This window comes from Epargyreus clarus, unplaced genomic scaffold (assembly GCF_041222505.1).
Source record: "Epargyreus clarus isolate Ecla_fem2 unplaced genomic scaffold, WU_Ecla_fem_2.2 ptg000002l, whole genome shotgun sequence".
Lineage (NCBI taxonomy): Eukaryota > Metazoa > Arthropoda > Insecta > Lepidoptera > Hesperiidae > Epargyreus > Epargyreus clarus.
Window position 1 is genome coordinate 6,699,169 of NW_027332210.1, and position 14,644 is coordinate 6,713,812.

The 14,644-nt window shown below is 40.4% G+C and overlaps 1 protein-coding gene across 1 annotated transcript; it reads left to right on the forward strand.

Annotated features, from left to right (window-relative positions):
• The first annotated feature begins 383 nt into the window (after positions 1–383).
• LOC140744596 (myrosinase 1-like) lies at positions 384–10,957 on the forward strand. The gene is made up of 6 exons (XM_073076248.1): positions 384–736; positions 1,511–1,626; positions 8,131–8,801; positions 9,268–9,576; positions 10,455–10,696; positions 10,798–10,957. The coding sequence occupies exons 1-6, from the start codon at positions 384–386 to the stop codon at positions 10,955–10,957; spliced, it is 1,851 nt and encodes a 616-aa protein (XP_072932349.1).
• Positions 10,958–14,644: the final 3,687 nt, after the last annotated feature.

The window sequence follows — 14,644 nt, forward strand, 5'->3', positions numbered from 1 at the left end:
CCCGCCCCATTCGTGCAGGAGTACCGCAGGGCAGCTGCCTCTCGCCGCTCCTCTACTCCCTCTACACCAACGACATCCCCACTCTAGAGGGTCACCTCAAAGAGTGGGAGCACGATGCCGTTCTTGCGCTGTTTGCGGACGACAGCGCCTACTTTACCACTTCGCGCAGTCCCGAGTTGGCGGTCGCGAGGATGCAGCGGCTGCTCGACTTGCTACCCGAGTGGCTGGACAAGTGGAAGCTGACCGTCAACGTCGGTAAGACGGTCGCCACACTGTTCAGCCGACACCGTGCTATGCCGTCGCCGCTACGTTTCCGTGATCGGGAAGTAGCTTAGCAGCCCACGGTTAGGTACCTGGGATGTCACATCGATCGCTCGCTGCACATGGTGCCTCAGGTGAACCACGTCATTCACCAGGCCCGTGCTGCACGGGCGATGCTCCGACCGGTGTTGTCATCTCAGCTGCCGACATCCACCAAACTAAGGGTGTACAAGACGTACATCCGATCCCGGTTAACCTACGCGGCGCCTGCATGGTACGCGTTGGTGGCAAAGTCGAACCGCAAACGTATCCAAGCGCAGCAGAACCAGGCCCTACGTGCTATCGTGGGTGCCGGTCGCTACGTGCGGAACGATGTGGTGGCGCGTGACGGTTCCGACCGTCGAGGAGTTCGTGAGGACGCTGTCGGTGCGAATGTTCGCGAAAGCCGACAACGGCCCACACTCCCACCTGAGGGGCATCGCGCCGCTTCACGCTCGTCCTTCTGACGGGCGCCCGCTCCCTAGGGAGCTCATGGGCTAGGATCCCCAGAACACCTAGGGGAGTCCGTCAACCCCCACCCGGGGCAGCGCGAAGACACTCCACCCCCCCCCCCCCCCACAATTATATCCAAAAGTCCGTCTAACGGCGGAACATAGCACCGGGGGCAGTCGACCCCTTGAGAATTGCCCGGGTAAAGAGGGAGACCTCGAGACCCGTACACCCCACTCCTGGAGGCCCCCCAGGCCACAGAGTAGGACGCCCACTTTGCTTGGTAACTCGATAAAAGATAAATGAATTTATAAATGAATACCTGTAAAGAAATTCAAATTCTATAACCCTATAGTCGCTCATTTACAAAAAATATGCGATTTCAAACTGTCGAAATAAATAAAAAATACTAGTAATAAAGTGCACACTCGACAAAGAATACATTTACAGTCGCTATAATGTATAAAATAAATTACTGTAAGTACTAAAAATATTCGTCTAACTTATAAATTATTTTTTTTATTGTATATCGATGAAACCTTTAAACTGTGTCTTACTGATAATTTGGGGGTCCCTTCGTAGGTCCCTTCTATGTCTGCCTAATAACAGCAGGTTTGTTTTAAATTGTCAACATTCGATTTTGGTAGGAATAAATGATAGTTTGATTATTAATAAATAGCGTTAATACCTTCACCTTCTATTACTAATTATGTTCTCAAAAATATATTTTGTTAATATGTAAAGCACGATTTTCTTTCAGCTACCTATTGCAAAGCAACGCTCAAAAGTACAAGGAATGGCCATCCTTCCCGGATGACTTCATGTTCGGCGTAGCTACTTCTGCCTACCAGACAGAAGGAGCTTGGGATGTTGATGGTAAGGTACCCGAATGTTATTTTGATCGTATGTATAGGTATATATCTTTCGCACTCTTTGAGGTGTAGTTGGACTTATCTAAATTGCAAGTGACCATAGGCAGGTTCTAATTTTTAACCGACTATCCAAAGGAAGAGAGGTTATCTTTTTTTTTTATATAATTTAGGAGTAGCAGATGAGCATACAGTCCACCAGATGGTAAGTGGCTACTGCCGCCCATGGACATCTGTAATCAACCCCAGATTGGATTAGATATTCCTACCTGAGGTTGGCCACAGATGCGCCGCTACCCCTCAGGACTAAGCTGGAACGCCTCAGAAAAGTCTGTCTCCCTTACCACACCCTTCAAACCGGAACACAGGAGCGCCTAACACTGCTGTTAGTAGGTAGAAATAGGTGCGACACGTATATTTTTTTATGTATGTTCAGCGACTTTTTCGCGATGCCGCGATCGACCGACACGAGAATGTACTAAACCAACATTTATTTGAATTATTTTTTACTTTGTAGTGACATAGAAGTCGGTTTTATTTTTTTGTTATTTTTTTTTTCAACAGTCAGGTTTTAATTTTTACCATAATCGGTTTTAATAACTCCAAAGCTTTTATGATGAAATCTAGTTTGTAGGTGTATGTAGCGTTGTCCCCGTAGTTCCGGGACTAGAATAGGGCTACGGTATCCCCTGCCTGTTGTAAGAGGCGACAAAAAGGAGGCTTCCGGGGTTGCGGGCGGCAAGAGTGGGAGCTCGTCCGTCCAGCAAGCGACCCCGGGAAGGACCGCGGTATGTGTGGTCGTATACCGTCGTAAACACTACATGGTGTGGGAGGAGCGAAAACTGCTCCCCCAGGGCAGAGCCCGATCGGGGCATCGCGCTTGAAGGACTCCGGTTGTGTTCCATCGGCGATCCCGGAGTTTTCTAACAAGCGTTGAGAAAGGCCACCGGGGTTTTAGTGCGGTAAAGCCCCACATAACTCGGCGTCGCTCCCACGTCATCGGGTACCTTTTGAAGGTTCCCCCTCTAAAAAAAAAGGTCTATAAAGTGTAAGTGAATTAGCAGAGGATGTCTTTGTTATCGAACCGACGAGGATGGCCATTAAAATTTCAATCCTGACATCATACTACTAAGGTAACATTCAATCGCCGCACAAACATCCTACGCAGTATCCCAGTGCGCAGGCACGTTATAAAACCAGGATATATTTGGATTCTGCCGCATAGCGTGGGTTCATGCGGCGTGGGGGCTCCCAGTACGAATGTTTAATCATATAAAAATAGATTACGTAAGATTCAACCAGTTTGTTAATACGAGTATACACTGCAATATATATAATATCTAGATTGCGTAGGTGTACATAGCGTAGGTGGAGTAGTAGAGGATGTCTTTGTTCTCCAATTGACGAGGATGCCCATTTAAACTTTAATCCGACTTCATTCTGCTAAGTTACTATTCTATCGCCGCACTAACATCCTACGCAGTAGTCCAGTGCGCAGGCTCATTATCGATCGAGGATACAATTGGTTACTGCGACATAGCGTAGGATGATGCGGTTCTACCAACTAGAGGGAGCTTGAGATGTTGATGGTATGGTACCCGAAAACAGACGGAAATCTTTTTCCAACCTGTGTAGATATGTCTCACTGTTTGGCCCGAACTATAGCCCAAATGTATTGACGGTTAATACATCAGGTGTAGTGGGATTCGTCTAAATTGCGAGTGACCATATACTATATTTATAAGCAGTCGGATTTTTGTTTTTATAATAACTATTACTATTAAAAACTCTGAAATATGTGAAGAAATCTAGATTGTGTGGGTGTATATAGCGTAGGTGCAATAGCAGAAGATGTATTTGTTCTCGAACCGACGGGGATGGCCATTGAAACTTCAATCCTGACTTCATACTACTAAGGTACCATTCAATCGCCGCACAAACATCCTACGCAGTATCCCAGTGCGCAGGCTCGTTATAAAACCAGGATATATTTGGATTCTGCCGCATAGAGGCGGTTCATGCGGCGTGGGAGCTTCTAGAATGGATGTTGAATCATGGAAAAGTAGATTACGTAACATTAAACCAGATTGTTGATACGAGTACCTATACATTGCAATATATTTTTAATATATATATATAATATCTAGATTGCGTAGGTGTACATAGCGTAGATGGAGAAGTAGAGGACGTTTTTGTTCTCGAATCGAAGAGGATGGCCATTGAAATTTCAATCTTGAGTTCATACTGCTAAGTTGCTATTCAATCGTTGCACACACATCCTACGCATTACCGCGGTGTTATTCTTTTACCCGTACTGCAGCTCAAATGTCTTGACGGTTAACATATTAGGTACTGTTGTATAATCTAAATGGAAGGATTAATCATAGGTTATGTTTTTAATCAGTGGGGTTTAAATTTTTATAATAATTTCTATGAAAACCTCTGAAACCTATGATGAGATCTAGATTGCGTAGGTGGAGTAAGTGAGGATGTATTTGTTCTCGTACCAACGAGGATGGACATTTAAATTTCAACCCTGCCTTCATACTGTTAAGTTACTATTCAATCGGCGCACAATCATCCTACGCAGTACCGCAGTGCGCAGGCTCGTTATCGACCCAGGATATAATTGGATACTGCGGCGTAGCGTGGGTTGATACGGCTCTACAAAACAAAAAGAGCCGAAGCTTCTTCTGTTTTGTACATCCCAAATGTTGATGGTAGATATCCAACTGCGAGGGGTTTTCCAAAGATATGTTGGTATTTCTCATTCTTTGGCCCGTCTTGCACTCCAAACCACTTGACGATTAACACATGAGGTATCATCGGGTTCGTATAAATGGTGGGAATGACCATAGGCTATCTTTTTAAGGAGTAGGGTTATAATTTTTATAATCATTCCTATTAAACACTCTGAAACGTATAATTAAATCTAGATTGCGTATATAGCGTACGTGGAGTAGCAGAGGGTGTCTTTGTTCTCGAACCGACGAGGATGACCATTGAAATTTCCATCCTGAGTTCATACTGCTAAGTTACGTGACACAAAACCAGATTTTTAATATATTTTGCAATATATATATTTAATATATAGAGCTCTTAAGCCACATTAAATTCAATGTGCCGTCGGGTATACCACGACATCCTTCACCCTTGCTTACCCACACTATTTATGGAACTAATTTACCATTTTTCACTTCCACTCCATTTTTCCTCGGTTATGCAGACTTCTAAAGGAATTTTTAGCTAAAGATTTTACCATCGAACTCTTTCATGATGGACTTGAAGCCTTTAAAAGAAAAATATATAGAGTCTTGCACCCCATTCCCAGTCCAGATCTATAAGCTGGGTAATTCCTGTTGTTTCTTTTTTTTCTTTTTTAACTTTAGGCAACCTTTTAATTTCCAATTTGTAACGTATTTTTTGTTATGTTATTAGTTATGTACGTCTATGTGTGTTTATGTACCTCTTATATGTTAGCTGTCTTCATTTCTAATTGAAATTCCATATTTTTCTTTTTTGGCCTGTGTTATCTATAAGTGTTATTGCATGTAATTTGGTTAATGAAGCAATAAATAAATAAATAAATAATGTATATAATATATTGCCGCCTCAAAATACGAGGAACGGCTATCCTTCTCGGATGACTTCATGTTCGGTATAGCTACGTCTGCCTACCAAACACAAGGAGCTTGGGTTGTTGATGGTAAGGTACCCGACTGCACAGGGTAATGTTTTTCGAGCGTATGTATGTATGTCTCATTGTTTGGCCCATATTGCAGCCCAAACTGCTTGAAGATTAATATATGATGTGTCGATTGATTCGTCTAAATTGTGACTGACCACCGACTATATTTATAAGCAGATGGATTTTCGTTTTTATAAATTGCTATAAAATTATCTGAAGCGTTTATAATGAAATCTATATTCCGTAGGTGTATATAGTTGGGTGTCGTAGCAGAGGATGTCTTTGTTCTCGAACCGACGAGGATCGTCATTGAAAGTTAAATCTTGGGTTCATACTGTTAAGTTATTATTCAATCGCCGCACAAACATCCTACGTAGTACCGCGGTGCGCAGGCCCTTTATCGATCCAGGATATATTTAGATACTGCGGCAAAGCGCGGGTTGATGCGATTCTCCCAAATAGAGAGCTTGGGATGTTAATGGTACCCGACAGCCGAAGGTAATGTTAAAACCTATGTAGGTATGTCTCATTGCTTGGTCCGTACTGCAGGGCAAAATTCTTGACTGTGAACACATGAGGTATAGTTGGATTTGTCTAAATTGTGTCATGGCATGTTTTAATTTTTATAATGATTCCTATTAAAAACTCTGAACGCAAACGAAACGCTTTTATGATAAAATCTTGACTGCGTAGTGTATATCGCGTGGGTGTAGTAGCAGAGGATGTCTTTGTTATATCTTGATACCGCCGCATAACGCGGGTTGATGTGGTTCTACCAAATAGAAGGAGATATGTAAGTCCATATAGCATAAGTGGACTAGCTGAGGATGTCTTTGTTCTCAAACCGACGAGGATAGCCATTGAAATACGCAGTACCCCAGTGCGCAGACTCGTTATCGATCGAGGATATAATTGGATACTTCAGCATTGCGTGGGTTGATGCGGCATGATGGCTTCCAGTGCTGATCTTGAATCACAGAGAAATAAATTCTGTAATACAAAACCCGATTGTAAATATATATTTTTAATATATATATTATATACGGCAGGCATGAACACAGCAGTGGAACATAAAAACGGCTGCAGCCAAAAATATCTTGGGTGCTGAAGGGATTTTTATTCCATACTTCCAGAGAAATTTACCGGATTCACGATACCCTTTTTGATATACATATAACTTCAGGGGTAACTCACTGTCAATTCTAACATCAGAAACTAATAACAGTTTGTAAAGCGCTGCTGTGTTTTTTTGTTAGGAGGGTGTAGTCAGGGAGACATATTTTTCCGAGGCTTTTGAGCTTTGTCCTCAGCAATGCCCAAAATTACAAAGAATGGCCATCCTTCCCGGATTACTTCATAGTCGGTGGAGCTACTTCTGCCTGTTTTGTTTGTTCGTTCACGAAGGTGAAACCTTCAAAAGGTACTCGACGCCGTGGGAGCGACATCGGGTTATGTAGGACTTTTTACCGCACTACAACCCTTCTTGTGGCCGTTCTCAGCGCTTGGTGGAGAACTCCGAGATCTCTGACGGAACACAATCGAAGTCCTCCAAGCACGTTGTCCTGCCATGGGGGAGCACTTTATGCTCCTACCGCGCACCAGGTGTTTACGACGGTATACGACCCAAATACCGTCATTCTCCCCGGGTTCGCTTGCTGGTCGATTCGAGCTCCCACTCTTGCCGCCGACAACCCTGGATGCCAATAGGCAGGGGATACCGTAGCCCTATTATTGTCCCGGAACTACAGTGACAAGCGACTTCTGCCTAGAAAAAGAAGGAGCCTACATTGTTAATGATAAGGGACCCGACTGTAGAGGGTAATATTTTTCTAACCTAATTATATCTTATTCATCGGCCCGTACCTGCAGTATGGCTTGAAGATTAAATTATAATATGAGTATTTGTATATATGAATTATCTATACAAATACAGTGTCATACAATTAAGGTTACCTTAGGCTATATTTTTATAATAATTGCTAATAAAACTCTGAAACGTATGATGAAATCTAGATTGCATGGGTAATAGCGTAGGTGGCCTAGCTGAGGATGTCTTTGTTCTTGAATCGACGAGGATGGCCATTAAAATATCAATCCTGACATCATACTGCTAAGTTCCTATTCAATCGTCGGACAAACATCCTACGCAGTACCACAATGCGCAGGCTCACTATCGATCGAGGATATATATGTATACAGCGGCATTGCGTAGGTTGATGCAGACTCTCGGTGCGGATGTTGAATTCCTGGGAAATAAACATTACGTAATACACAATAGCAGTAGTTTTTAAGATTTTTCCGCCCCATAATGTGCCGCTACGGGTGAACGCGGCACCTTACACGTGTTTACACAGAAGTACGACATTTAAAGGGCTGCAGCCAAAAAACTCTTGGGCACTTTAGTAGTTTTACTTTCACAATATCTTTTTTATATACATATAATCTCAGGGGTCCACAAAAGAAATACAGGTTTGTGGGTAACTCACTTTCAATTGTAATTTCAGCAACTAATAACAGCGGTGTTAAGCGCTGCTGTGTTTTTTGTTAGGTGGGTGGGGTAATTGAGACATAGGTACTTTTCAGAGGCGGCCCAACTTTGCCCTCAGGTAGCAACGTATCTGCGGCCGACCTCAGGGAACCTGGTATTTATGTGGGTTGTTTGCAGATACCCAAGGGCGGCATTAGTTACATCAGGTGGAATGTATGGTCGTCTGCTACTATTATATAAAAAATATCGATCTGACACATAGAATTCGTAGTTAGATCTTCAACACTGAATTCAGTTTTGTTACGGACTTTTGTTACATAAAGATTTAATTTCAGGTAGGGGAATCTCCATGTGGGATCATATGATTCATACTAATCCGGATTGCATTTTTGACAAAAGCAATGCTGATATTGCTTGCAACTCCTACTATCTTTACAAGCGAGATATAGAAATGCTAAAAGAATTGGGAGTGAAGTCCTACAGATTTTCAATATCATGGGTTAGGATTCTACCTAATGGACGAGCAAATTATATTAACCCAGCTGGAATTGCTCATTACAACGCAATCATTGACGAACTTATTGCGAACGATATAGTACCTTTCGTGACCATGTATCATTGGGATTTGCCCCAGACCTTTAATGAACTTGGAGGCTGGTTAACCGAAGATATAGTGGAATGGTTTGGAGACTACGCTAGAGTACTGTACGAGAATTTTGGCGATAGAGTAAAGTACTGGTTGACGATAAACGAACCCTTCATGATTTGCAAACTTGGGTATGCAATTGGAGTACATGCTCCAGAAATTAAATCTCCAGGGATAGGATTCTACGAATGCGGTCGAAATGTTCTCCTTGCGAACGCAAAAGCATATCATATCTATGATAAAGAATTTAGAACGGTGCAAGGTGGTCAAGTCGGGTTAGTGGTTAGTTTGAACTGGCCTGAACCAGCTTCTGATTCTCCTGACGATCAAGATGCTGCATTGAGTCTTTTGGCTCTTTCTGTAAGTTTTAAGAATATGATTATACTTTATTACAATACGACAAACAATAATATATTTATATTTACAACGTTTTAAAATACTGTAGTAGAATCCTCAACTGCGGAGGCATTTCCGCCACACCAGTTTCTACCTCATAAAAATCCTAAACAATACTGTGTTCTAGCTTGGTTGTGACGAAAGGAAATGCAATTATACATGGTTTTCCAACTTAGTTCTCGTAATAACAATCGCTATGGAGTAGCTTTTCCATACTTATTTTAGAGGAAATTAAACTAATATATGATATCATGTGTGTGTGCTTTATATTCTACACTCACATCAGTTACTATCACAGATATGATCACTTAAATCTAAATTGTATCGTGTCATATTGCGTTTACTTTACCTCGTGTTCTTGCACAATATCCGCCCTCAAGATTCAATCCTTGAAAATATTTGTCTTGAAAATGATTTCTTTTAATTTCAGTTCAGACAGTACATCGACCCAATATTTTCTGAACACGGAAACTATCCTCAGCTACTTATAGACAGGGTCGCTGCAGCTAGCGCAGAGCAGAACTACAATGCCTCAAGACTTCGACCTTTTACTGACGAGCAAATCAATTATATTAAAGGAACTTCCGATTTTTTCTCGCTGAATACTTATGACACTGAGATCGTGTACAGAAATGAATCTCTCGAAGGATTGTTGGAAATACCATCAATGGACCATGATATCTATTGTGGTGCATATAAAGCTCCGTTTGTACCTTTAAACGGAACTCATGATTTGAGGGTAAGTCTGTCGTCATCGTTATCAACCCATTAATGCCCGTCTACTGGGCACGGGTCTCCTCTCAAAATTAGATTCAATCCAATTCGCGCTTAGGCAGCGCCATAAAAAAATCTAAGTCTAGCGCGCGGTGGACTAGGACTTAATCCCGTGCCCGGCAATAGTTAATGATGCTGATGCTTTTTTATATTAGAACCAACGATAAAGCAGAGGTATTACCTGATGGAAAGTAGTCAACGCCGCCTATGGACATTGGCAACACCAGATGCCAATGCATCGCCGGCTTTGGAGGAGAGCTCTTTTTGCACCTTTTTGGAGATCCCCGTGTCATAGCCCTCTTGGAATACCTATAGAGGAAATTCATTACACATCCTCCACTTTTATGGCAAGATTATGCGTTGATTCCGCGCAACAAGTGTGGGGGCGCAATAGTGTGGGGGCGGAAGTCTATAATCGATAATCGGGAGTGGCATGACGCTCAAACAAAGGATTAATAGATGCTATTTATATATGGCGTAACAGGCGCATAAGGGTGATAGAACCTCGTTGTTTACACTCTGGCCCGTTTCGTCACACCTATTTCTGCCTTATAACAGCAGTGCTGCTGTGTTCTGGTTTGATAGATGTGATAAGAGAGACATTATTTTCCGAGGCAGCTCAGTCCTCAGGGATAGTGGCGCCTCTGTAACTGGCCTTAGGTACAACTCTTATCTTATCTAGGGTTGACAGGTGCCCGTGAGCGTAGCTACTTACTATCAGGTGAACTGCATTGCATGTCTGCTATACTTATATTATAGAAAAACTAAGTTCACTTAAATGGGGTAGAGTAAGCCGGGGTATTACTGTATTTATTACACTTCAATTAATTCAATTTTTTTCAGGAATACCTCCCAAATTTCTACAAACTTCTCATGTTCATAAAAGACAATTACAATAATCCACCGATATACATAGCAGAGAATGGCGTCTCCACGACGACTTTAGGTCTAAATGATGATTACAGGGTTACATATATAAGGAATTACTTAAGTGCCTTACTTGCTGCTAATTTAGATGGAGCTAATGTTAAAGGATACCATGTGTGGTCCCTGATAGACAACTTTGAATGGAGTTATGGATATATGTAAGTATTTTTATATAGAAAAACTAGCTGACCCGGCAAATGTTGTGTTAAGATAAAAAATGGCTAAAACATCAAGATTAAAGTTCATGAAATTGTCTCAGGTACAAAATGGGTCTTTACGAAGTGGACATGTCGGATCCCAATAGGACGCGAACGCCCAGAAAATCGGCCTTCGTTTACAAGGACATTATTCGGAGTGGAGTCGTCGATTATGAGTACGATCCTGATCCCTACAGCATTGATATGTCTTCTCAAGCCTAGACCATGCTAACTAATGCTACTTTGTAAATTGGGTTATCAATAAATTATAATAAGTGATTAAGGATATTTTCTTTGAATCTATAGACCTGCATATGGGCGTAAGAGTATAATTTACCTATACATACTCGTATGTGGTGTTTTGTTAAATAAATTTGGCTAAGTAAATTTTGGTAACGTTTTGGCAAAGGAAGATTTCCCGTCGGTGTAGGTTTATTTCATTAAATTCGTATTTATTAAACAATAAATTTAGCACTTAAATATAATATTTAAGAAAATATTAATATTTCCGATGATATTTTTATTTGTACGACAAATTAACGAAGGTCCAGTTTTCGTAATAGGTATATTCGACGCCACTTAAGTTACATAGTCCAGTTACAATCTATCAGGAATGTCCTCCTTACCTCAAACATGTCCTCCTTACCTCAAACAACACTTCCAGTTTCTACACTCGTCCCATGACCGATCTCCCTGTACGCCTTCTCACTCAACTTCCTTTTATAAAAAATCCTTCACTGTTTCAGCTATCCGTCTTTGGAACTCCCTCCCAGTATCTATTCGTAACTCCCAATCCTCCTTCAAAAATCTGGTCAAATCTCACTACCTTCAACTCTAACTTTATTTATTCTCTAAATTTGTGCTCTTGCTATTAATCATTTAAAAAAAATGTTACTTTGTTTCTAAATGTAAGTATTTTACTTATTTATTCTTCTCCTACTAAGTATATGCTATCCCTTAATTATCTATATGCTATCACTTCATTATACATATTAGTAGTTAAAATTTTAATTATTTTGCACCCTACCTTTTATTGTAATTCATACTTTCTTTAACTCCTCACCCTAAGGTTGTTTGGAAGAAATCGCTGTTTTAGCGATAAGACCGCCTTTTGTGTCGTCCTAAATTGTATGTTTTTTATTTATGTTCTACATCTGGGTACAAATAACAGTATTATTATTATTATTTTTTCAGTTGCAAAATGATAGGTAGTTAAAAGCAGACTTATCATAACATGTGTGTTGTGGAGTTTCTTTTCTCGTTTCTTCTCCACAACGAAACATCTTGCGAAGTGGCGGTTCAAAAATTGACGTTCAAAAAGAATCGTAAAGAATCTACTTTGAATAAAATATTTTTGATTTGATTTATGCTTTTGACAGCCACACTCATTTTTACTTAGTAACAAACCGTACAGCCATCCGTATGTGATCCGTCAATGTCTATATTGTTTATCTTTGATTGTTAATCGAGCTATCCTACTATGTTTTGACTATTCACAAGTATGTGAAAGACATTGATACGATGATAAGTATATTTTAAAGGTAGAACCTTTTTCCCGCCACACCTATTTCTACCTAATAACAGCAGTGTTAAGCGCTGCTTTGTTCTGTACCCTTACCATGAGTTTTCAAAACATCCAACAATTTTACGTTACGTTTACTCAATCGTTTATTCTGTTCCGTTTGCTTAGTAGACTGAGTAAACGTAACAATAAGCAAGTGCTCAAGTCTTTTTGTCTACCTCACATCTTCGCAAAAAAGAGAAACAAAACATAATGCGCTATTTTGTCAATTTGACATTTAATGTTACGTTACAGACACAATAGTTCTGATACAATCCTCTAGGGGCGCTGATTGGAGATTTTATGGGCAAATACGTAAACAAATACCAAAACAGTCATATTTGTCAAAACGTAAGAACTCATGGTAAGGGTACTACTGGTTTGAAGGGCGGGGAAAGAGACAGATCTTTGGGGTGGTCATTTCTCGGATTATCTTTCGAACTGTAATAGATGGACAGTTCAAATTTTCACTATGCATTTCTATGGCTACTATGATAACAATATAAATAAAAGAAAATAATGAAATGCTCGTGGTTGGCAAGTTATTAATTATATTTAGTTAATAAGTGTACATTTGATTACTGGTGAGTAGCAACCTAGCGGGAAGCTATGTAAAAAGAAATAAGAATATTATAATGTTGAGAGAATAAAGAATATAGGTGTTCTGTGGATGTCCCTGTAGTACCGGGACCAGAATAAGGCTACGGTATCCCCTGCCTATCGTAAGAGGCGACTAAAAGGAGCTTTCGGGGTTTCGGGCGGCAAGAGTGGGAGCCCAACCCGTCCAGCAAGCTACCCCGGGAAGGACACCAGGGGATGTGAGAGGAGCACCAATTGCTCCCCCCAGGACAGAGACCGATAGAAGGCCATCGCGTTAGGAGGACTCCGGTTGTGTTTCGTTGGAGATTCCGGAGTTCTCCACTAAACGCCGAGTACGGCCACCGGGAGGGTTTTTAGTGCGGTAAAAATCCCACATAATCCGGCGTCAATCCCATGGCGTCGGGTACCTTTTGAAGGTTTCACCCTCATCAACAAAAAAGAGTGTTCATAAGATGTAATAGAATGGATTGTCAAATAAAATAAAGAATGGAACTGACACTGAATCTTTTATCATAAAAAATAGTCTCTGGAATAATAAGCCTTAATTGGATTAATACCTAATAATAAAATTATCTAATAATGTATTGTAATATTTATTTTCAAACAAGGACAAATAGATTTGCTTAGTTGACACGTGTCGGTATTGTCTACACCACAGATTCTCAAACTTATTTCTTATATCACTCACTTTTTAAACCAACTATTTTCTAGCAGCCTCCAAAGGTTGGCGAAAAAATTCAACTAAGATCTAATCTTTCTCTAAAGTAAGTCACCAAGAAGTGGTCACATTTCCACCTTAAAAAAGAGGTTTCTGAAATTACCGACTTCCTCATTTGGTCTATGTGGTAAAACTCAAATCAACCATAGTCCCACTTATTTCTGCCTAATAAGAGCAGTGTTAAGTGCTTGTGTTCTGGTTTAAAGGGAGGCATACTTTTCCAAGGCGTTCCAACTTTGTCCTTAGGTAGCAACGTATCTGTTGCCGACCTCAGTAGGAATTTAATCCTACCTAGGGTTAGTTACAGACGTCTATCGACAGCAATGGGCTCTTATATCGAGTGAAGTGCATGATCGTTTGCTAATTGTATAATATATCATCCCCCTGAAGTCTTTAGCACCCCTGAGGCGGCATTATCGCCCACTTTGAGAAACACTGGTCTACCTTATCTACAATGTGAAAATAGTCAGATCAAATCTCTTGCAACAATGTTACTTTATGTATCTTGCATTGTATTTGAGTATGCGTTTATCTAATAATCTCTAAAGATTAGAGATAGATACTAATGTCCTTTACACATGCGCTTTGATAACTCGGTAGAAATAACTGATAATCCTTATAAATATAGACGCAATGAGAAACTTAAACTGTTTAGAAGTTACATTAGAAACTACTATACATTATCAGGCTATTTAATATAAATGAAATATTTTATACTCCTAACATGGTAAGTTTATTTGTAAATTAATTATTTAAGAATTACTCGTGTGTGTGAATTGTGTTCCTAATCATGGACATCAAGATAACGTAAGTGCCAATGTGTGTCGTTATTACAGGAAAATTATATTTAGACTTAACTTACATTTCAAGCCCCGACAGGACTCATGTTTTACTAGAAATTTTGACGTCATACCAGAAATTGTGTAAAATTCTGATAAGTACAGTCAGCTACAAAAATAGATGAATATATGATTGAAATTATCGATAAATATATGATTTTTTAAAGAGTTTAACACTAGTGCCATAAGTT

What these genes read in the sequence shown, in the direction of transcription:
- LOC140744596 (XM_073076248.1), top strand. Translation starts at nt 384, where the DNA reads ATGGTGCCTCAGGTGAACCACGTCATTCACCAGGCCCGTGCTGCACGG. An exon ending in AGGAGCTTGGGATGTTGATG is followed by an intron (nt 1,627 to 8,130) that starts GTAAGGTACCCG and finishes ATTTAATTTCAG; the next exon opens with GTAGGGGAATCTCCATGTGG. An exon ending in ACGGAACTCATGATTTGAGG is followed by an intron (nt 9,577 to 10,454) that starts GTAAGTCTGTCG and finishes AATTTTTTTCAG; the next exon opens with GAATACCTCCCAAATTTCTA.